Genomic DNA, 24,136 nt, shown 5'->3' with positions numbered 1-24,136 from the left:
TGGAATTTTAACTCCCTTCCTACAGTTTTTCATTTCCTCAGTTTTTTTTAATTCCTCCAAGACATTTCACTATGGATTCAAGAAAACATTACACAGTTTTCCAAAAAACGAGTATGTGATTAAAGATTTATATTATCTACTTTTAATAGTTACATCCAAGAAGAAGGATTTGTGTTCATAGTCTTTTCTCTGCTCTGCATTAGTGCCATTGCCGGCTTTATATATGAGATTTGTCAAACCAAACTATATATTTTGATTCAATAGTAGTATTTTTTTAGTAGACTTGTCTTTGTGTAATTGTCCCCTTCCGTTTAAAGCATGAGTAGCTAGTTTAATCGTCTTAAATAGATGATAATTAGGAGATATCAATTTTGAAGATTGGAGAAATTTCTATGGCAGTCACTTCGTTATTGAGATACGATTTCAAAAGTTTCAGTACTATTATAGGCAAGACACTAAAATTTAAAACTAAAAGAAGAGGATGAGAAAGATGACGAAGACTCTTTTATTTAAATACTCCCTAATAATGTTGGAGTGTGATACCTAAATGTATGCAATAGATAGTAGAATTATTTACATTGGCTGCATAAAAGAAGAGAATAAGTAAGTCGATGAAGACTATTTTATTTAAATAATAATGTTGTTTGTTGGAGTGCGAAACATAAATATACCATACTTTAAAAGTTATTTCACTCATATACCACAAAATTCACTCATTTCACGCATATTTCACAAATTCATACAAAATTAATTAATAAAATAATTTTGACTTCTACAAAATTTATGAAATTAAAAATTTCGATAACATTTTATTATCTAATCGAATCAAACTAAATATATAAAACAAAACAAACAACGTTAAACGTGCTTCGAAATTATCTAATCGAATCAAACTAAATATATAAAACAAAACAAACAACGTTAAACGTGCTTCGAAAGACAGAGACAGTGACATTCACATAAGAAGCTCATAATATACCATTTCCCTAAATTAATATACTCACATTCTGTAAAAATTTTCATCCAAATTCTTCTTCATATTTCTTAATATTGACATTTTATTGTAATTTTTTTATACACATTCAGTAATACATTTCTAAAAATCTATTTCAAAAAATGAAATTTATCATGAATATCAAATAGTAGACATTTTATCGTATACAAACGGAGTAGTAAATTTTGTCCAAATTATCTCTTTTATCTGATATATATTTAAATTAGTAACGAGCAACAGAGCATTCAAACATGAATGATAAATGCCAAGACAAATAAAAATGGTTAAAAAACAAACTACTGTATAAAATAAAAGCACATCAAATGATCAAACAAAAACATTTAACTTCCATAATCTAATGTTAATTCGACTAAGGCTCGACTTTCATTCAAAAATAAAATAAATGTAATATGATCCTCCGCATAAAGAGGGCATGATAAATTTCTTTCCTTTCTTTTTTTGCTTCCTTGAATTTATATGGATGGAGTCGAGTGAAGAGGCATACCAGAAGCAAAATCCACAAGGTCCTTTTTTTTTTACCTTCAAATGGCTCAAAGATAAAGAAAAAACCGTGTTGAAGATCAGCTAGACGAGATGGCACGCTTGCCTTCGTTTCATGTAGACAGTCCCTCCGTCTTGCATATGGGGCATAAGTTCTTCTGCATGAGCCATTGTTTCACGCAGTCCCTGTGAAAATCATGCCCGCATTCCAACGTGCCAAGATCTTCCCCGTCATTGTACTCCTCCTGCATCAAGTAACGCAGAGTCTCGATCAAGGGTGGATGCAGAAAAAAACAAGGGAGGGGCTTAAGCAGTTATAGTTGAATCATATCAAGTGGAAGGAAAGAGGTTAGTACTCGACAGATACTGCACGGCTCCGTCTCAGCCTGCTCTGCTTGTCTTTCAGCATATTTACGTTGCTTCAAACGAGCCATTATTGTTTCTTCATTCAATCCAGTGGATACGTTTCCGATGCGCTCCTCCAAGGCCAGAAGCTCCTGGGATTTGAAACGAAAAATTGTAATTTTGACAAAAAAGAAAATTTTGGAGTGAAGTGTAAAAATGGAAAAATGAACGTAACGCGCCTCACCTCATAAGACATATTGTCTACATCCAGTCTCATGTCCCGGTGACGATCGTGTATATCACCCATCCCAAAGAAGACCGAGTGATCAAGAAGCATCATATCCTAGCAAACGAGCATAGAAGAGAGTATTAAGTTTGGAAATTTCAACTGCATTTTTCTCAAATTACAGCCTTGTCGTGGGTCACGACCAGCAAATTTTTAGATCTCGAATTGAGAAATACAAACAAAGAGGAGAATAACTAACCTCGAGTCTCAAGCCCTCTCCCCTTCGCATGAGATCCAAGACGTGGCGAATCTGCTAAAAAACGAAATTTAAATTACTAAATGCATTTGCAAACATGATATTTTCATATACTTACCTTGAAATGTTCATTATCATAAAATGCAGAAGTAGCAAAACCTTACAAGCAAGACGAATCAAATGAGTGATTATAATCTAGTGACATCCACTGACCAAGATAAAGCATAGTACAAGTAACATATAAGCACATTGTAAATTATCAATATCATTGTTATCAGAAAAGAACTAGGTCAACCTAGTACTATTAGACTGTCAAAGAGTATGTCATACTTTATATAATTGTTATGCAACTTTTCACTCAGTCTAGATAGTTTGGGGTCCATTCTACTTGTGAACATATTAACGGTGGTATTGCGGGTGCCATTGTAGTTGCAACGTTTAAATGTCATGTAAAAATTACAATCTAGGATAAAGCTTGTGTGCAGTTCGATTTGTCATGCATATATGAGGCAACCATGAGGTGTGAAATAAACTCACACAATTAGTAGTGAGTTAAGATACATTTTACTCTCAAGAATGATCCTTTTTTCTCAATGGAGATGCAACATTTTTTGTTTGTAAATATTTCAATTTTATATACTTCTACTCCATTACTCATGAATACCCAGTGATGGAACTTCAATCCACAAAAGCAAGGTGTAATCTACTTCGCAAATTCTCTAGCGCCTTGCACAGTCATCTAGCTATTCCATTGTGATCGAATAGTTACTTTCAAGAAAACTAGTAAAATGAAACTATTCTGTCATAAACTTACACTTATAATTAAAAGAAAAATAATTATAGTGTATATATATAAGTTAAACATATGGGAAGGTTACACGTTGGGTAAACAAGATCTATTACCTCAACCTTTAACCAACTGGCTTTAAGAATTTCCTCTACGTGTCCCAAACCTAATTAGTTCGGCCATACCACTTCAAGTAGGCCTACGACATGATTTACCCGTACCCATATACATCACTAACTAGATTGCAAATCAGATATCATACCCAAGTCAGATATAATTGAGTACATAGCACAACTACATGCAGCATGAGTAAAATGAAAAACATCATGGGAAGCTGTGACATGATTCATGCACAACTATTCACACTTGACACTTGCATAATAAGAATGAAAATACAGATATTTAACACATAAATGTACCTCGGACATCGCACTGCCTCTTCCTTCAATATCATCAGCCATGCTCCGAAGCGAATGAGGTAAAGCAAAAGGACTATCCAGGTGTCTCTCCAACAATGCTGACCTTGTGTTTGATCCAGATGGAAGTCCTGTTTCTTGTGATGTACCGGGTGCTGTGCTACTTTGACCTCCAGGTTCGGTACCTGCTGCAGATAATAGAGATCTTCGAACAATTTCAGATAATCTACGAGGATGTTGTGGATAGCTCCTATGAGACCAAGTAGGTGAAGGTAAAGACAAATTAATCCCTGAAGTGGAGCCTGCCCGAGAAGCAGGTGCGGCATTCTCAGGAGCGTAGTTAACCCCACTGGATAAGTTCCAGTTTGGAGGTTGTTGAGACCGACCCTCCATCTCACTTGGAGGAATAAACATAGGATGCTCTGAAATGTTTCTGGGGATATTTGAAATAGATTCTTCGTAAAGCATAGGATCCCTCTCCCTTTCTAGAGATATACCAGCAGAAGATGAATTGTTCGTTCTTGAGCTAGAGGCTCCACTCCATCTAGAATGAGGATTTTGACGGACAGAAGGAATACGCTGAAGAATTGATTGACCATGAAGACTTTCATTCTCCACAGGAGGGTTTGGGTTCAAGTCAAGCAGACGATTACGAAGAAATACCCTTGATGAATGCCTAGAAGAGGAAGGTACATTTGCTTCTCTTGGTAATGGGGCACCAGGTGCGTAACCCAATTGATGAGTGTTACTGAAGCGCAAACGTAAGTTTCTGCGAGAACTTCCAGCAGTTTCTCTAGCATTTGAAGGCAAAGGATTTGAGGAAACAGCTTCTCCAACTTCAAGCCGAATTCTTGAGTTTCGGTGCTCTGACACATTGCTAAAGACAGGGTTATCTGTCGGTGGAGTTGACATACCTATAGTACTAGCAGCAGAAATCTGAGGAGGGGCAGATGCTACAGCATGCCGTTGACTTCTTTCGGCATGTTCGAAACAATTTGAACTTCCTGCTCCAGAAGACTGTCCAACTTGTACATCAAGGGCTTTTCTCTTGCAAGATAGACGTCGACCATCCAAAGAACGACACCCGGAAGACATACCAAGAGCATCAGAGGAGCTACCAGTAGATGGCATTTTCTCATTCGATGATCCAACAGATATGTGTCTATTGGGATGCTCAATTTCCTGAAAGTCGCCACCTTCTTGGCCTCCAAACTCCGAACACATGTTAAGATCCTGAGTGATAGAATCAGGTGCAGCAATCTGCAAAAGGGAGATGTTTGATGTCTGATTGTCTTGCCCATTGACAACAACATTATCCACTGGGGTAATATTAGATGATTCAACCTGACATTCATCCAAGTCGAGAGCAGCTCGAGAGGGGACACTCCGTCTGTGCTCTCTTTTTCGCTCGCTACGATCAGATTGACATTGTGCAGCACCAGAACTAGTTTCACCTGAACTCCACTGACTGTGCCCTATATGATGCGAATACTGAGTGTTGGTCTCACTTGACGGACTTTTGTACTCTGGTAGCCGAGCTTCTGCAGAAGTCTGCATATTATTCCAGGGCACTTGGGAATCTATGCCGGCATCAGTTGACGTAGAACCATGATCAAAACTTATATTTTCGGGCAATGTACTAACAGAATTCCTTTGCCCTTGCATTAGGGCTCCCAATGAGTTTACCCAACTAATCAAAAACAGAAGAAACGAATGGACGACTGATTATCTAGAACTTCCGTTCTCAGAGAACCTGCAAGGAATAAACACAAAAGGTGAGTACCATGTAAGTGCTCAATAAATTTATAGAAGCAGATGTGCCTTGTAGCATAGTGAAATGAAAGAGCTAAAAAAACAAATAAACCGGAACGAATCAAGAAAGGGTTAATTGAACTTAGTAAAAACCTTGTTCAAATCAAATAGCAGTACCTCACCACTGGTACAAGGTTTAAGGTCTCCTCATAAGATGTTTATGGGGTTTCTACTGAATACTAGGTTCTTTTTATGTTAAATACATGGCATGGTTCTCACCATGGTTAGGCAACTAGAAGCTCTTTTTAAGATGACTTTTCACATATCAACGTTTTCACAACTGACCAATGCCAGAAGGTCATGCTTCAGAGGATCTTTTCAAACATGCACCAACATCATATTATGAGCAATGTGAAACCAGAGACATCGGCAAGAATTTCCATTAAACATCATAAGATAAAGGGAGGAGCGATAAATGAAACAATATGCTAGCTAGCATAGGATTCAAAGAAAATTACTTGTCGAAGTGAAAAATGATATAGCCCCACACATTCAGATTCTAACTTATGCAACAATATGAAATGCAAATGCTATGAGCAACAAGATATGAAGCCAAAAGGTAGAAATAAATTTTTTTAAAACCTCACCAACTTAACACTAATGTAAAAGCAAAGAAAGTGAGCTAGAAGCATGACCAACCAAACAGCAACATTGAGCTATGATTGTTCAAAGAAAAAGAGGAAACAAAACACACTAACACTCAAAGACGAGTACACAGTCTTGGAGAATTTCACTCTTTTATCACCAGTTTTAGCTGATGGTAAATCACTAGTGTGAGGACAAGAAACACTATTATGTTAGACAAATGAATAGGAACATGATATAAAACACTATTGAGATTAATTAAAGACTCAACTTGCATCGAATGAATCCTCAACCAACCAGATATACATAGACCATCTTCTAAGAGCATAAACCAGAAATAAAGAAGGATTCTAAAGCAGGAGTTATTCATAATTTACTCAAGAAACAGACAGAAAAGATGCTAAACCCATCCAATTTTTTGCAAAATCAACCAAATAAAAGGGTGAATCCCGTGAAAGCAAGAAAAAACACAGAACAAAAAAGACTCAATTTTTAACCAAGAAGAAACTAGTTTACATAGGATCAATCAAAGATCACACAAAGATGAGAGAATCTGGCAAATATTACCAGTCAGAGATAAGCAGATAAGGCCGTAGATCTATCGCGATACCTGAACAAAGCCAAAAACAATCATCAAAACAATGTTCCTCTAAATTAGCAAGCTTTTAATAGATGATTAAAAAAAATCCATAGTCACCACCTCTCCCCTCCTTAGACAAAGCAGAAATGGCTAAGATGTGAACACAAACCTCAACTCAGACACAATATATAATCAAGAAAAGAAAAAAAGGAGAATTCTGAATAGACAGAGAGAGAGAGAGGGGGTGGGGAATGAAACTGTTGGGTGGTGTGGTGTGAAAAATGAGAGATGGGTGGAGGGATTAATGAGGGCAGTAATCTTTAAGCTTTATTTTACTCAAAACACCCCACCAATAAGCCCACAGCCATAGGGCCACAGGCGACATAATTTGAACACAAACCAACAGTGCCCAAATAAATGTAATCAACGAGCTAATTCCTCTCTCTCACGCTCGCAGCAGTTTCCATAGATGGGATGGATACGAAATAAGAGTAAAGTGAAACAAGAAAACAGAATAATCAAAAGGGGAAAAAGATAAAGATTGAATTTTTACGGTGGTGTTAAAATAATGGGGTCTATGTGTTGTGAAATCAAGCTCACAAAATGACCTGTGTCACCTGCCTGTTTGTTCTAAGACCGAGACCGCGCCGAATGCAAATGGCACATGATTTTTGGGTGTCTTTTTTATTTATGGTTTCCGAATTCCTCACGCCAAGCACCTCTCTCTTTCTCCCGCATTGGATTCATCACATGCTTGATGGATCTTTCCTTCTCTCACTTGTAAATGAGAGGGCCACTTGCTTGGAATATTAAGCCAAATCCTTGACTACATATTAATGAATCCAAAATAGCTATTAAGTCTTTCCATATTTTTATCAGCATTGATACTATTTCCTTTGATACATTAAATGGCTAAAATTATTTATTATTTCTATATCTTCCATATTAGTTGGGATCAATTTTTCTCAAAATTTGATCCTCCAATTAATCCTACGGCGTGATTTTTTGTTATGGAATAAAATTTTGATGATATCATCGAAGTTTCAATAGTAATAGTTGAGGATCGAGACAACTTGTTACAAGAAATACTCTCTTTGTCCTACTAGAAATGAAATGTTTTCATCTTTTATCTGTCCCAATAAAAATAAAACATTTCTAAAAATGAAAATAATACTCTCTCTACTTTTTCTTCTCTCTTACTTTACTATCTCTTTATTTACTCACAAAACAACACTGCATAAAATCTCGTGCCGAAAAACAAATGTTGCATTTTTAATGGAACGGAGGGAGTATATGTTAGAATCCCCTCGCTTCTTTCCCCATTAATTGACATTGTTTGATTTGACATTAATTTTAAGAAATATAGTGAAAAAAATTAGTCCTATTTTTATATATATTAATTTTATATTAAAATGTAAGTGGAATGAATTAATGAAATATATGGTCCATTACCAAAAGTATGGAGTAAAATATAAGGGTGTGGATGTCAATCAATTGGGAGCAAACGAAAAAGAAAATTAGTATCAATTAATGAGGGACGGAGGGAGTAACTCAGACAATATAGTTTGACTGGATCGTACGAGTGATGAAAGTTTTGATTTTATGAAATTAAATAATCTATGTTCCAAGTTAATGATAATAGTATATTCAGTTTCTCAACATCCATTCTCGTTGAAAGAGAAATAATGAATTGCGGTTTGCCACATGAATATGAATTTATGATATTAACTAGTGATTTTGAAAGGCTAAATTATTACTTGTAATAATTACGTGCGCAAGTGACGGGTTGTAAAGTCTACGCACACACACACGCTCCGCAACCACCTACCTCACTGCGACCGTGTGCTGAGAGCTGGGCTCGGGACCTTGGATCTTGGACTTGGACTCAGGATCTTGGACCTTGGTTTTTGGATTGTTCTTTGGGTATGGTCGACTAGGGCTTTGGTCGGGCCCCAATTTAATCCTTTTGGACAACGAAAATGCACCAAATGGTTCATATGTGTGCACATAGTAGTCCATGTGTGTAACGAACAACGATGTTAGACATGTCTAGATACATCAGTCATATTTACACTCTGCAGGCGTCCAAGACATATTCATGAATGATGCTTGTAATGTTGTAATTTCAGGCCATTACGCGCCAATCCAGGCAAACTTGACTTTACTTTTACTCCACAATCAACTTATACCCAAATATTTTGAACATAGGCGGACACACATGGAGAAAGGGTAGGGCTTTAAGCCCTTACCCAATTTTTTTTTCCCTTTTAGTTTACTACAATTTTTTTAAAGAATTTTAAAAATCAAAATTGAGCCCTTAACAAGAATGAGAAAAAAATGTATATATGCATATATACTTCAGCTCCTATTGCAATTTTTTTTTCTGCGTCCGCCCTTTATTTCGAATATCAAGTATGTAGAATTGAATATGACTATATAGTAATGTTAATGCGCTCTAATTATCCGCCCACTAAATCAATTTAGGGATTTTACATTATGACTATCTACTCATAATTTCAACTTAAATGAAATGTAGTTTACCCTTCACAACAATAATTGATACCACGCAACAAATGAAGGAAAAAAAAAAAAAACTACTCCACATTCAATAGAAGAATAATTTAAGATGCAATGTTCAGAATTATTGGGTTTATTAGTTAAGAATATAGTACACTTGTTAAACTTGAATTAATTATTAAAATGTTAGGGCGCTTCCAGTATTTCTTAATTCACATGCTGTCTTTGGGTACCTAAATGAATAGAGCTCATAAAAAAACCCCAACATTATCATTGTGATTTAAAAAATTTACATTAATATATCGTGCAATCATGATTTACAAATCAATATCAATATAGTAGTAACAATTAACATTAGAGAAATGTAATAGATATTTAGTTAATCCACAAGTCACAAGAACTGACTGGACGCAGGTATCCGTATTGGATATTAGAGTTTCTGCAGGACTCAACAGGTTTAAAGCGAATATCAGTATTGTGTACTTGCGATGCCGCAAAACTGCAGCTACCCAGAAAACCCTATGAGACTACTCGTTAGGGAGTAACTACTAATTTTGGTTTGGTGGGCCCAACTAATTTGATGATGGAGCCAACACTCTAAACTTATCAAACTAATTAGCATGCTCTATAAAATGATGAAACACAAATACACATTTAAAAACAAAACACACGCAAAATGTAACAATGTTAGTATATATTAAGCGGTATCACTAAAAACATATTGCAAAATAAAATAAAAATATCAACACTCACCCCAATTCTGGAGCCCAATAAAAGCCTCAAACAATAATATCTCATTAATTTCCATGCATACCTATATAAAGTACATCTGGTAAATTTTATGAAATTTTTTCCAAATATTTGGGTATAAGTTGATTGGGCTTGGGGCTTTGGAGCAGGGATTGGGCTTACACCGATCCTAAATGAATTTTATTGACAGGCCGATTGACATAAAATGAAATTAGGCCCTTAATGTAACAATACAGAAAATTGAAGAGAGAGAAAAATCATCTCTCAACTCAAGTATTAGAAAACCACACGCAGCCGCAGAAAAGAGAAAGCAATGTAACAAAAACTAGCCGTAATTATCAACTCCGCCGGAAATCACAATCGGACTTCTTACTCTTAACGATGGTAATCGAGAGAGGCGAGATTCATAGGGCTAAACATATTGATAGAGAGTTTTGGGAGTAGAAGATTGTTGTATTTCTCTGTTATGTTTACAATAGAATTCAACACCTCAATTTATAGGTGTGAATATTTCCTATCTAGGGAAACACAATTATTTTGTAATCAATCTATTCTAGGACATTATGTAATTGTATCATCACTTTATTCTTCACAATTATTCTCCAATCTTCTCTTCATTTATTATGTTTTGACACTCCCCCTCAAGTTGAGCGACGATATCTCCGATGCTTAACTTGCCCAATATCTCTTTGAAGGCCTTTGAGTGAACTGCTTTGGCCAATATGTCTGCAAGTTGGTCTTCAGAACAGACAAATGGGAATTCAACAATGCCTCCTTCCAGTTTTTCTTTGATGAAGTGCCGATCAACTTCCACGTGCTTCGTCCTGTCATGTTGTACTGGATTTTCTGAGATACTAAAGGCCGCCTTGTTGTCACAGAACAGTTGACTCTTCCGAGTAGGTGGGAAGCCAATTTCTGTGAGCAATCTCCTTAGCCATAGGATTTCCATGAGTCCACTTTTCATTCCTCGGAACTCAGCCTCGGCACTAGATAAAGCTACAACCTTCTGTTTCTTACTCCTCCAAGTAACCAAGTTGCCCCCGATGAAGGTAAAGTATCCTCCTGTAGATTTTCTATCTACTGGATTGCTTGCCCAGTCAGCATCAGTGTATCCATCAATCTCTAAGTCATCTCTTTTAGCTAGAAACACTCCATAGCCTACCGTGCCTTTTAGATATCGCATGATTCTTAATGCAGCCTCCATGTGATTGGTTTGAGGTCGGTGCATGAACTGACTCACAATGCCAACAGCGTACGAGATATCTGGTCTGGTATGTGAGAGATAGATGAGTTTTCCGACAAGTCGTTGATATCTTTCCCTATCTGCAAACTTGACCCCTTCTTCCATCTTCAAACCATGGTTGGGAATCATTGGAGTGTCTGTTGGTTTGCAGTCGAGAAGACCAGTTTCTGCCAGCAGGTCTAGGACGTACTTCTTCTGTCTAAGGAATATCCCGTGTCTGGATCTCAACACTTCTATCCCCAAGAAATATTTCAGCGCTCTTAGATCTTTCATCTCGAATTCTCTAAATAAGTTTTCCTTTAGACTCTGGATTTCTTCTACATCATCTCCAGTAATGATCATGTCATCAATATATATAATCAAACATGTTACCTTGTCACCTCTCCTTTTTGTGAAGAGTGTATGGTCGGATTGGCTTTGCTTGAATCCATGTTTGAACATTGCTTGGCAGAACCTTCCGAACCAGATCCGTGGAGACTGCTTCAAACCATACAAAGTTTTTCGTAGTCGGCAGACTTCTCCTCCTCCAAATTCTTCAGAGAATCCTGGTGGAACTTCCATATACACCTCCTTGTTTTGCTCTAACTCTCCATGGATGAAGGCGTTGGTAACATCGAACTGATGTAGTGGCCAGTCTTTGCATACTGCCACAGACAGTAAGGCCCGTACTGTATCCATTTTAGCAACTGGGGAAAAGGTTTCCTCATAATCTACTCCATACACCTGGGTGTATCCTTTTGCCACAAGTCTCGCCTTATATCTCTCGATTGAACCATCTGCTCTTTTTTTTATGGTGAATATCCATCTACATCCAACTGGCTTATTCCCTTTAGGCAATGCGCATTTCTCCCATGTGCCATTTTTGACCAGGGCATCTATCTCCTTTTTCATGGCTTCTCTTCAATGTTTGTGCTTTCTTGCCTCTTCAAATGATTGTGGGATTTCTTCCTCCTCATATAGGGCAGCTTCGAAGGCCCGTGCCATTTCAGAAAGATGGCCTTGGGCAATGTTTGACACTCCATATTTCGCCTTCGTTCCCTTCCAGTCTGGCGAGTATCTTTTAGGAGGAATTCCTATCGTACTCCTGTGAGGCAACTCAAATGGTTCTCCTGTATCTCCACTTCTTCCACTGGTTCCACATTCTTTGTTATTGCCCCTATCAAGATTAGTGCGTTCTGAAGGCATATTATCAAAATCTGAATTGTTTACCTCAGGAATCGAAGCCGGGGTTGATGGCCGGACAATGTCACCTTGTTTTTCGTTCTGTACTGCAGGACGTGACAGCTCGGCGGTGCCACTAACTTCCTCAGGTGGACCAACGTCTGTGACAGGACTTGGCTGTGACTCTCCCCCTATCTGGTGTTCCCTTGGATGTGGCTCTCCTCCTAAGTGGTGGTCCCCAATATCTGGTAGCCAATCTAGGAGGTCATTGTTTGGACTATCGTCTAAAGGTATCTCCCCCTGACTATTAGATTGGCTGTAAAAGTATTCTCCCTCCACAAAATCACAGTTCATGGTGGTGTGCATTCTACGGGTTGTTGGATCATAACACTTGTAGCCTTTTTGATTTTTTTCCATAGCCAAGGAAGACACATTTGAGGGCACAAGGATCAAATTTGGAGCGTTCGTGCTTCGCTATGTGAACAAAGACAGAACAACCGAACACCCTAGGCTCAAGGGATAAGGAGGATGGGATTTCAAAGTGGTTGGAAAAAGTATCCATAGGTGTTTTAAAGTTAAGGATTCCAGTGGGTAGACGATTCATAAGGTATACTGCGGTGGCTATAGCTTCGGGCCAAAGTGAGTTTGGTACTTTAGATTCAATTAGGAGAGCTCGGGTAATCTCAAGAATATATCGGTTCTTTCTTTCGGCTACCCCATTTTGTTCCGGAGTGTAAGCACACGAGGTTTGATGGACTAAACCCTTTTTCCTAAAAAATTCTTGCATATTTTTATTGATAAACTCCCCCCTCCCCCCCCATTGTCAGATCTAAGAATTTGGATGCTATGATTATACCGAGTTTGAATTAGCTCATAGAAATCAACGAATTTATCAAAAACTTCATGCTTATTCTTCAAAAAATAGATCCAAGTCATGCGAGAGTAATCATCAATAAAAAGAACAAAGTAACGAAAACCTTGTCCCCCAGTGACGGGAGCCGGGCCCCAAACATCAGAATGTACTAAAGCAAAAGGAGATTTCATTCGTGTATTGTTCAACTTGAAAGAATGTCTATGGTTTTTGGCCAATACATAAGTATACAATGAAAAGAGTTTATAGAAGTAACTAAATTAGGAAAAAGTAGGCGAAAATATCCTAAGGATGGGTGCCCTAACCGACGATGCCAAAGCCAAGCCTGCCTGTCTGTCGGTCCGAGAGTTAGTATCATCGCAGCACTCTGTTGGGTTATCTCGTCCACGTAGTATAGTCCGCATCGCTCAGTGCCACGCCCAACTATCGTCCCCGTCTTGATATCCTGTCACATGCAAAATTGAGGTTGCATTAGTAATTTGCAGTTCAACTCCTTGGTCACGTGACTGATAGATAAGAGTTTATGTGACAATGAAGGGACATAAAGACAATTAGATAGACATAGAGTGGGCGAAATGTTTATCGTGCCCGCCCCCATGACTGGTGCTAGGTCCCCACTAGCGGTTTGGACATGAGACTTATTTGACGTTGAGATGGATACAAAATCTGAGGCTTCAAAGGAAATTGTATCTATTGCCCCACAATCAAAGATCTAGTGAGGGTCTATTGGGCCGGTTATGGATGTAGAGGAGCATGCTAAGGCATCAAAGGAGTTTTGACACGATATACTAGGTTGAAATGTGATAATTGTGGAAAGCTGGGGGGTAATATGTAAAGTCTTGGCTATGTGGGGGTTATCATGATATTTTCCGAAAATATGGGGTGGATGATGTGGTTTTGATATAGGGTTGGGGTTTGGTGGGAATTTTCGAGAGTTGGGTGGTTTGTGAGAGTAGGCTGATTTTATGGGGTTGGTTTGTGATATCTGGGAATTGGGAGTATTTAGGGAAAATTCTCCCCCAAATTGAAGAACCCTAGCTTCCGCTGCTCCTTCTTCTCCACGAACCCTAGCCGCCGTGGGGACCTTCTCCATCGTGATTTCATTCTCTCCGGTGGCGTTGGTCGCTGGAATCTCACCTTCTGACCATACCCTCGCCATTGATACCGACGCCATGGTTGATTTCTCCTCTGGCCGATTCTCCCCTCCGTCTGTGGCTGATGAGCCGACACCGCCCGCCGGTTTCTCAGCGTAGGTGGCTCGGTCTACGGCGAATGCCGCCGATGCCCTACCGCCTCCACTGCTCCGGTTCACGTTTCGGGCCTGGCGGGCCTTCTTCATCTCCTCCCACCACTCCGGGAATCCATGGATGTGAAAACACGTCTCTTTGGTGTGTTTCTTGCCTCCACAATGGCTGCACACCAATTTGCTCTTATCTTCGTCCTTTCGGAGATTAGGGTTCCTCGGCAGTGGTGGTTGGTGATTCTGTGTTCGATTTCTGTCGAATACTGCGAGTCCTACTCCGATTCCAGACTCCTTGGGTTCTGGATTTAGCAGCTTTTCATTGACGGCCTCCCGCCTGACCAGTCCGTATGCTTTCCTCGCCGTTGGGATTGGATCCATATTTAGGATTTCTCGTTTGATTTTTTCGTATCGGTGGTCATCTAATGCCCATATGAATTGATACAACCTGGGTCTCTGTGTGTGTTGGTTGTATTTTTCGATGCTGGACGGAGTGTCCATTGGATTTGGATCCTTGGTATCAATGAAGATCCATAAATCTTGGAATTTCTGCCATAGGTTTTCCAGTGATAAGTTTCCTTGTTTTAAACTGTATGCTTGCCTATGCAGGTCGGAGATTTGGAACTGATCGGCGCCGCTCCCGTACGTTGTGGCCAGGCTTTCCCACAGGTCATAGGCCGTTTCGTACTGTGAGACTTCGTTGACGATGTTGGAGTCGACGTTGTTGATGATCCAGTTGAAACAACAATCATCTCGTTGCTGCCATCGGTTGTAATTTTGGTCCGTCGGCAGGGGAGGGTCTGTAACTCCATTTATGTGAGATGCCAGACCTTTCCCCCGGATGGCTCGTCTTATCAGTTTCACCCATAGGGGATAATTGTCCCCGTTAAGTTTCTCTGTTAGGCGCACCTCGCCTAATGACTCCACAGATGAAGGCTGATGGTTTGAGTTTTTATGAGACATGCTCATTCTCATGAATTCAGCGAATTGTTCGGCTGAAAGGGTTATGGGTTGGTTGGTTTTTGGAGGGGTATCTGGTTCAGAATCTGGCATCTTGTTGGTTGTGTTTGTGCAGGGATCAAAAGGTCGGGAAAGGTACTCGAGACGGTGATGATATTTTTCTGAGCCTCAAGCCCGAATAAACCTGCTCTGATACCATCTTAACGATGGTAATCGAGAGAGGCGAGATTCATAGGGCTAAACATATTGATAGAGAGTTTTGGGAGTAGAAGATTGTTGTATTTCTCTGTTATGTTTACAATAGAATTCAACACCTCAATTTATAGGTGTGAATATTTCCTATCTATGGAAACACAATTATTTTGTAATCAATCTATTCTAGGACACTATGTAATTGTATCATCACTTTATTCTTCACAATTATTCTCCCATCTTCTCTTCTTTTATTATGTTTTGACGCTTACAACATACTTGCCGGTCTCCTCGATCCACGTCAGCGATCCATGTCTCATGTCTGACCCCCGTCCCAATATCTCCCATATACCGAATGCGCAACGAATAGCTCTGCTTCTCATATTTCTTCTTGAATACCAGAGTCCTCCGTGATACCGTCACCGTCACAGTAGAATTCTCCGGTTTCTCCAGTTTCATTCTATACGTGGCGGCGCCACTACCAACATTCGTCAAAGTCCGCTTGAACCTTTTAGTCAACGTCACTCCTCTCTGGTCTAAGTTATACAGCGCTATGAACGAAGGGTAGTTCAGATCAGGCGACGCCCTCGAGCAATTGTAGCTCGACCTTATGATCCCCCGAATCTGCTCGCGACTGAAGTTCATCGAGCAGACTAGATCTGCAAGATCTTGCGGCGTGTGGTCGTACACAAGACCTGGATCAAGCGCCCGGTTCGGATCCACCTGACCCGACCCAATACCCAATGGGGAAGCAACAATAGGAGGTCTGAAGAAGCCTGCCCGCTTGATTGGCTGTTTTGTCGCATCGAGATGATTAGCAGTTGTCATCATCGCGGACTGTATAGCTGCCGGAGATGTGAGGGGCGGCCATCGATGTGCCGGACACTAGAGCGTAATCCGTTGACAGGAAGGAATTTTCTCCAACTCGTGGACCAAGGCCGATAGGACTGTACGCGCCTAGAATTAGCACTCCCGGCGCCATAATGTCGGGCTTCAGGATCTCCTGGTAGCTGTGGGAGGGGCCTCTGGAAGAGGACTCTGATAGGGCTGGAGCTGGCACGCCCCGTGGCAGATTTGGCCCGATTATTGTTTGCTGGAAATCTATGGTGGCAGTCGGTGAAGCACTGGTGGTTGCGTACTCGATCAATTCTACGGCTGATCACGGTCCCTGGAAAAGGAAAATCTGCTGATTTGAGTAGGCTCGTATCGTCTGAAATCATGACAGCTGCTGCAACGTTGGAGTTGGAACCGATCAGATAGTCATCGTAGATTAGACTGTGACAATACTTCAGTAGAGTTGCAGACAGAGAGGGTCTGGTTATAGATGAGAGGCAAGTTGATGACAGAGGCCCTTAGCTGAAACATGGTAAATCCGGTTATGGTTTTGCCGTTTCCGAGTGTGATCGTCCCTGCAAACCATCGGTCAATGGTCCCGGATGCCACCACAAATTCAAGGGATCCCGTTTCTAATTGTGGCGATGCTGGAGCCAGTGTTTCCTGCGGATTTACAAACAACGATCCCTTTTTCCCTGGCACCGAAGGTGGCTGTTGCGATTGGATTGTCAAACAGAGTGGCTACTTCGTATCGTAAGGATATGGATATAATATGGACACCATCTGCGATGGCCTGGTCGATGCAGGCTAATGTGTCGCATCATTGCTTCCGGTCTTGTATGCTGCAATCCTAGCTCTTGGGGCAACTCCCGTTGCAGTTCCAAGGGCATATCCAAAGTGGGAAACGTTGTTCACAAAATTCCCGGCAGCTATGGACGCGACGTTGGTGCCGTGGCCACTGGTGTCCCTAGGCGAAGTAAAGAAATTCTCTGGATATTCTGCTCGAGATGCTGCATCGAAAAATCTGGCTCCGATGAGTTTCTTGTTGCACACTGATGAATTGAAATCTGGGCCTTGTTGACAGATTCCCTTCCACCCGGGAGGGATTTCGGTCATCCCGTCATCGTTGAAGCTCGGGCTCTCTGGCCAAATGCCGCTGTCGATGATGCCGATGATCACATCCTTTCCGTAGTTTGAAGCAGGCCAGAGTCCGGTGGCGGTGCTGAGGCCGAGGAAATCGACGGAATGTGTGGTGTCAAAAGTGACAGCTTTGCTTACGGAGGCAGAAACAAACCCTTCGGACTTCTTTAGAGCCTGCAATTCGTGTGTCGACAATACAGCGCTGAATCCATGGAAGGCGTGGTCGTAGGTGTAGATGAGCTTCGCCTCTGCTGAAGTGGCAGATTTGAGAAGGGAAGAATACCAGTAATGGTGAGTGGAGAAGGCCTTGGGCATGGAGGGTTTATCCATGTGGATAATGTAGGTGGATCTTTTCGATGAAGCATGATTGGTCCATAGAAGAAATGAGAAGAGAATCAAACAAACTGAGAAATGAAACTGCATATTTGGGAGCTCTTCTGTGAAATAGATGAATGAATGGATTATAGATTTTTGTAATATCTTATCCACATGATAGTACTCGTTAATTTGTATAATTATCTAGCCAAAAATATCTTCATTTCAAATTTTAAACGATGCCTTTGTTTGTTAGATTAAAAATTAAGACTTTTCAACAGTTGCAGGGATAAGATGATTGAAAGAAGCCAATCTTGAAAATTCTTGAAGACAGAGCATTAATGTGGTAGACCACCTTCCCACCATATAAATCTCTTTCTATGCCATTGATCTACAGTTCCTTTAGCTCTAGGGACGGGCCCAAAAATAAATGATGTTAGAAACTTCAATGTAAATTATTCTATTACATATTTTATATGAAAAATATCATACTATAAAAATAACAATCATAATTATAAAAAATGCATAAAATGTTAATACACAAAACCTTTTTTTTACTGATTCAACAATTAGTTACTTACGGGAGATGAACAACCACTTTAATATAGCCCTCCGTCACCTTTAAGAGTCTCAGTTGAGTTTGACACAGTCCCAGTTGAGTTTGACACGGATTTTAAGAAAGGTAAAGAAAAGTTGGTGAAAAAAGATAGTGGAACGTGAGTCATATTTTTTTATATTGGTTTTATAATAAAATGTGAGCGGAAAAAATGTTGGTGGAATGTGGGGTCTAATACCATTTATGGAATATTCCAACCGTAACTCCTAAAATGAACACTTAAAAATGGTAAACCGAGACTTCTAAAGTGGGACGGAAGGAGTATTTTTTTATGAACTGTCCATCTTCTATTAATATTAACTCAATTTTATTAATAATTTAAACTTTTGGAGGGTAAGTTTATTTTTTCACCATGTCATTGACATACATAGGAAAAATCTCCCAACACAATAAATTACTAAAAAAAGGGAGTTTTGCGATACTGAATTCGAAAAGAAAAGAATAAATAAGAAAAAAAAATTTGAACTTGTTGATTAATTGGTTGCTGCCGAAAAAAAAACTTACGAAGTTATTAACCCTCTCAAGTCTCAACTAAAACATTTTGCATTTTAGTTTAGAATAAAAAAAAATTCCCCACTTGAGTCATTTCCTTTTTTTTTGCTCGTTTTAGAAATATAATATTCTCTCTCCTATAATAGATGTCACACTTTCCTTTTTAGTTTGTTCCACAATAGATGTCATATTTCATTTTTTGAAATGGTTCTCTCTCACATTAATATATGGTAGTACTATATATTTTCTATCTTTACTTAACACACAAAACTATATCTTCTAATAATAAAATAGTTGAAGTAGCGAAATAATAAAGTAAGATAAGATGCAAAGAAAATGTCCTACTTTTTCTTTCTAATTTATTACACATAAGATATGCCATTTCCTTTATTTACAAAAAATTTCTCTCTCATTCATATATAAAAACATACTGACACTATTTTCAGTTTCATTGGTACCCAAAACACACATCTAAAAGGACGGAGGAATACTTGGATTTCAATGACATAGCTTTGGAAGGTGGGAGTTTGGTCCACCCCTTTAATTACTTTATCTTCGTGCACTTTTATGATTGGTTTTTCTTGATCTTCCTATTTTATTCTAGTTTTTGTTGAAAAGTCTTAATATGTAAATATGTACTTCCTCTATTTTAAGGAAGATGATCCCTTCATAAATGACATAAAATTTCATGGAATTATTTTATGTGTTAAGTAGAGAGAGTAAAATAATACGAAGTAGTGTATTTTTATTTTTAGTAATGTATTATTTTGATTGTGACAACAACAAAAATAAAATGAGCCATGTAATGGAGAGAGTAACTAACAAAGGTAGTAATATTCTAAAGTAGAATATTCGATCTTAGTCGGTGGTATATTAGTATACAATCATTTTATATGGATTGATAGAATTACACATGTAGACATAGTGAATGATGGACTTGCATTTTGAATTTCTTGCGCTATTACATTCGTTATATGGAGGTTCAACATAGAGTATTGAGTGGATAACGAACTGTACACCAACAGCTTGGTAAATTTATAGGTGTGAATTATTCAACACTAAACTCACGCACACACCCTATTCGAACAATGACTCAAAAAGCACAACTGAATATTAAGGGAATCGGCGCCTCTGCGATGTCCTTGGCCAAAGCTAATTCAAACTACACTTGAAAACATCCTTCACCTCTTCAACAAATTAAAATAAAAGATAACATTTCTACTCAATCTTGTTCAGCTTCAGCTCTGAGTCTCGACTGCCCCAAAAGTCTTAGTCCACGTTTGTAGACCTCAATCCGTGATCATTATGATGGGCAAACATCTAAAATACCACTTGTTATTCTGCAATATTAAGCCTTAAAAACCAATAGCAGATAGGTAGATTTGGAATTAAAAGTGGGCAATTTGGTAAAGTGAAATGGGGCAAGGATTTAATATTAACCAATAATTTCACATTGATGTACAATGTGGATAAGATAGTAGAATAATCTATATATACCTTTCATGTATTTCATATGATAGAGCAGAGCACCAATCCAAAAATGCAGCTTCCTTTCTCAGTTTGTTTAATTCTCTTCTCATTTCTTCTATGGACCAATCATGCTTCATCGAAAAGATCCACCTACATTATCCACATGGATAAACCCTCCATGCCCAAGGCCTTCTCCACTCACCATTACTGGTATTCTTCCCTTCTCAAATCTGCCACTTCAGCAGAGGCGAAACTCATCTACACCTACGACCATGCCTTCCATGGATTCAGCGCTGTATTGTCGACACACGAATTGCAGGCTTTAAAGAAGTCCGAAGGGTTTGTTTCCGCCTCCGTAAGCAAAGCTGTCACTTTTGACACTACACATTCCGTCGATTTCATCGGCCTCAACACCGCCACCGGACTCTGGCCTGCTTCAAACTACGGAAAGGATGTGATCATCGGCATCATCGACAGCGGCATTTGGCCAGAGAGCCCGAGCTTCAACGATGACGGGATGACCGAAATCCCTCCCGGGTGGAAGGGAATCTGCCAACAAGGACCAGATTTCAATTCATCACTATGCAACAAGAAACTTATCGGAGCCAGATTTTTCGATGCAGCATCTCGAGCAGAAGATCCAGAGAGATTCTTTATTTCGGCTAGGGACACCGATGGCCACGGCACCCACGTCGCGTCCATAGCTGCCGGGAATTTTGTGAACAACGTCTCCTACTTCGGATATGCCCCCGGAACTGCAAGGGGAGTTGCTCCAAGAGCTAGGATTGCAGCATACAAGACCGGAAGCAATGATGCCGACGCATTAGCCGCCATCGACCAGGCCGTTGCAGATGGTGTCCATATAATATCCATATCCTTAGGAGACGAAACAGCCAATCTGTTTGACAATCCAATCGCAGCAGCTACCTTTGGTGCCAGGGAGAAGGGGATCGTCGTTTGTAAATCGGCGGGAAACAGAGGCCCCAGCATCGCCACAATGACAGCAGGGATCCCTTGGGAGATTGTGGTGGCATCCGGGACCATTGACCGATGGTTTGCAGGGACGATCACACTCGGAAACGGCAAAACCATCACCGGATTTACCATGTTTCCGGCAAGGGCCTCTGTGATCGACTTGCCAATCATCTACAACGAGACTGTCCTTGCCTGCGACTCAAGTGAACTAATATCACAGTCGTTTGAGTTTCTAAGCCGAATCGTTGTCTGCAATATTACAAACGAAGACGGACCTGTAGATTTCTTTGCTGTAATGCAAAATCTGATCAATTCCAACGCTAGAGCAGCTGTCATAATTTCAGAAGAATCCATGAGACTCCGTTCAACATACTTTCCTTTCCCAGGGGCCGTGATCACCTCAGGACAAGCCGTAGAATTGATCGAGTATGCAACCACCAGTGCTTCACCGACTGCAACCATAGATTTCCAGCAAACAATAATCGGGCCGAATCTGCCACGAGGCTCGGTAGCTCCAGCCCTATCAGGATCCTCATCCAGAGGCCCCTCCAAGACCTACCAGGAGATCCTGAAGCCAGACATTATGGCGCCGGGAGTGCTTATTCTAGCCGCGTACAGTCCTATCGGCCCTGGATCACAAATTGGCGACAGAATCTTGCTGTCAACAGATTACGCTCTAGAGTCTGGAACATCGATGGCCACTCCTCACATCGCCGGGGTGGCGGCCCTGGTAAAGGCCGTGCACCCAGAATGGAGCCCAGCAGCTATACAGTCGGCGATGATGACAACTGCTAATCATCTCGATGAAACCAAACAGCCCATCAAGGACCAGAGCTTCTTCGCTTACAGAGTTGCTTCCCCACTGGGGATGGGGTCCGGTCAGGTAGACCCGAATCGGGCACTTGATCCTGGCCTCGTCTATGACTCCACACCGCAAGATCTTGCAGATCTAGTCTGCTCGATGAACTACACCCGCGAGCAGATCCGGGCAATCATAAGATCGAGCTACAATTGCTCGAGGCGGTCGCCAGATCTGAATTACCCTTCATTCATAGCGCTGTTTAACTCTGACCAGAGAGGAATGACGTTCACGAGAACGTTCAAGCGGACTGTCACGAATGTTGGGAGTGGCGCGGCCACGTATAGAATGCAACTTGAGAAACCGGAGAATTCGACAGTGACGGTGACGCCGACGACTCTGGTTTTCGGGAAGAAATATGAAAAGCGAAGCTACTCGTTGAGCATACATTATCGGGGAGATATTGAGTCGACATACAGACAGGGGTCACTGACGTGGATTGAGGAGACCGGCAAGTATGTCGTGAGAAGTCCGATTGTCATTTCTGGTGGAGTTGATAATTACGGCTAATTTGTGTAATGCTTTCATGTTTCTGTGGTTGCCTGCTGATATGTGATTTCAATTATATGGTTGTGAGGTGTGAAATTATGTAATAACTGTTGAGGCTGATGCGCTTCTCTATTTTCAGCAATAATGGAGTTTCTGGTTGGTTCTGCAATTTTAAAATCCGTGAGAAAACCAATAAAGTTTAACATGATTCGCAATCAGAAACCAATAAAGTTTAACAGGATTCGCAATTATCTTACGGAGAAATATCTAGGACACCTATGTATAGTATATTGTTGATATGGTGAGAGTAAACTCGTGTGATGACCATAGTTAGTATAGTCTGAAATGATCAGGGGATGAATAGATACTTATTAATCTGAAGGTATTCAATATTTGTTGTTGAATTTATGTGGACCATTATTCTTTGGGCTTGATTTAATTTGTGTCTGGGTTTTTATCCTCGCTGGACTCAGCCCAGAAGCCCAATCGCTTAAGTGATGCCTCTGGATTTCTGCCACGTGTCCCCTTCACTCGGATTGTGCTCCTCAGCCGTTGGATCGAGGGTTTGTTTGGTGTGTTTGTTTATGTGAGAGGGTGAGCCGCTTTCCTTTCTCATTCGATACACTTCTCTTTCTCTTTCTACTCTCTGAACTCTCTGTCTTCTCTCTACTTCTCCGATGGCTTCTCCGGTTGATTCCTTGAGATTCTTCACCATTCTTGTGTGAATAATCGAGTGTTGAGTTGTTAGGAAGACAACTGTTTCGGTTGCTTGTGGTGTGAGAATTAGGGTTTCTGTTCAAAGGTGGTTTCAGTGATCTAATCCGGTGTGAAGGGGCTGTGTGGTGAAGGTATTGACGGTGCGAGGGTAGACTCCAGTCGATTCATCGGTGCTCCCTTGGATTTGGTTCTAGTTGAATAGATCTGGGCTATGTGGCGGGTTCTGAGCCATATTTTGTGATCTATTCTGATTTGCTCTGTTTTCTCTTGTTAGTTGTTGTTTAGATCCGCAAGGATCTTGTGTTGTTATACTAACAAGTTTCTTGAGTATGCAGGTGAATCAAGAAGCCAAGATTACTCAAGAACCCTAGCTAGAACTAGTTACTGTGCTTGTAATAGCTGTAAGGGGTTTTTCCTTGTAATCTGTGGTACATATCAGTCGCTTGGTTGGAGTTTGTCTGAGCTCCCTTAATGAAGAACAAAGAGGTCTTGGTAATTAGTGAATCCGTCCTTAGTCTGATCCCTACATTTGTTATACGAATCCTTGATATGTCACAATACTAGAAAATCTGCAAATGTAAATATATATCCTAATACATATATCCCTATTTATTGTATTCCAATCACGATATCAACATAAAACATACTCCCTATGTGTTAAGGGCTTTCCCCTTAACGGTGGCCGGCGTTAACGCACGGCGGCCAAGGCGGTTGCGGCGCCCTGTCGTAGGGTCGACGGAAGATCAGTTTCAGGCTGTGCGCGAGGTTCTTCTCGTCGGGCAGCGTGAGAACT

At 40.3% G+C, this 24,136-nt stretch overlaps 2 protein-coding genes and 1 pseudogene across 7 annotated transcripts; 1 reads left to right on the top strand and 2 right to left on the bottom strand.

Moving 5' to 3' along the window:
• Window positions 1-1,318: 1,318 nt before the first annotated feature.
• Window positions 1,319-6,979, bottom strand: LOC125194063 (probable E3 ubiquitin-protein ligase RHG1A). Of its 6 annotated transcripts, XM_048092067.1 has the most exons (8): window positions 6,623-6,973; window positions 6,490-6,532; window positions 4,870-5,278; window positions 3,529-4,785; window positions 2,326-2,379; window positions 2,085-2,183; window positions 1,852-1,992; window positions 1,319-1,740 (listed from the first exon to the last, which is right to left on the bottom strand). In XM_048092067.1, exons 3-8 carry the CDS (start codon window positions 5,188-5,190, stop codon window positions 1,609-1,611), a joined length of 2,004 nt encoding a protein of 667 aa, XP_047948024.1. In that variant the 5' UTR covers window positions 5,191-5,278; window positions 6,490-6,532; window positions 6,623-6,973; the 3' UTR covers window positions 1,319-1,608. The 6 variants fall into 6 exon arrangements, 4 of the variants coding, with proteins under 4 accessions (XP_047948024.1, XP_047948021.1, XP_047948023.1 ...); XM_048092064.1 differs by having other exon boundaries at window positions 3,529-5,278; window positions 6,623-6,974; XM_048092066.1 differs by having other exon boundaries at window positions 2,326-2,376; window positions 3,529-5,278; window positions 6,623-6,974.
• A 3,198-nt stretch (window positions 6,980-10,177) lies between these two features.
• Window positions 10,178-17,859, bottom strand: LOC125192839 (annotated as a pseudogene).
• Window positions 17,860-20,336: 2,477 nt separating this feature from the next.
• On the top strand, window positions 20,337-22,795 carry LOC125196105 (subtilisin-like protease SBT3). The gene has a single exon (XM_048094480.1). It carries the CDS (start codon window positions 20,347-20,349, stop codon window positions 22,645-22,647), a length of 2,301 nt encoding a protein of 766 aa, XP_047950437.1. The 5' UTR covers window positions 20,337-20,346; the 3' UTR covers window positions 22,648-22,795.
• The last annotated feature ends 1,341 nt before the right edge of the window (window positions 22,796-24,136 follow it).

The sequence above is a fragment of the Salvia hispanica genome, chromosome 6 (assembly GCF_023119035.1).
Source record: "Salvia hispanica cultivar TCC Black 2014 chromosome 6, UniMelb_Shisp_WGS_1.0, whole genome shotgun sequence".
Lineage (NCBI taxonomy): Eukaryota > Viridiplantae > Streptophyta > Magnoliopsida > Lamiales > Lamiaceae > Salvia > Salvia hispanica.
The sequence above is the reverse complement of the archived record's forward strand: the minus strand, read 5'-3'. Positions and strand labels throughout refer to the sequence as shown.

Coding starts and splice junctions, on each gene's coding strand:
- LOC125194063 (XM_048092064.1), bottom strand. CDS start 5,190: ATGCAAGGGCAAAGGAATTCTGTTAGTACATTGCCCGAAAATATAAGT. Junction 2,380..3,528: donor GAGGCAGTGCGATGTCCGAG/GTACATTTATGT, acceptor TTCGTTTTTTAG/CAGATTCGCCACGTCTTGGA. Junction 2,184..2,325: donor GAGAGGGCTTGAGACTCGAG/GTTAGTTATTCT, acceptor CTCGTTTGCTAG/GATATGATGCTTCTTGATCA.
- LOC125196105 (XM_048094480.1), top strand. CDS start 20,347: ATGATAGAGCAGAGCACCAATCCAAAAATGCAGCTTCCTTTCTCAGTT.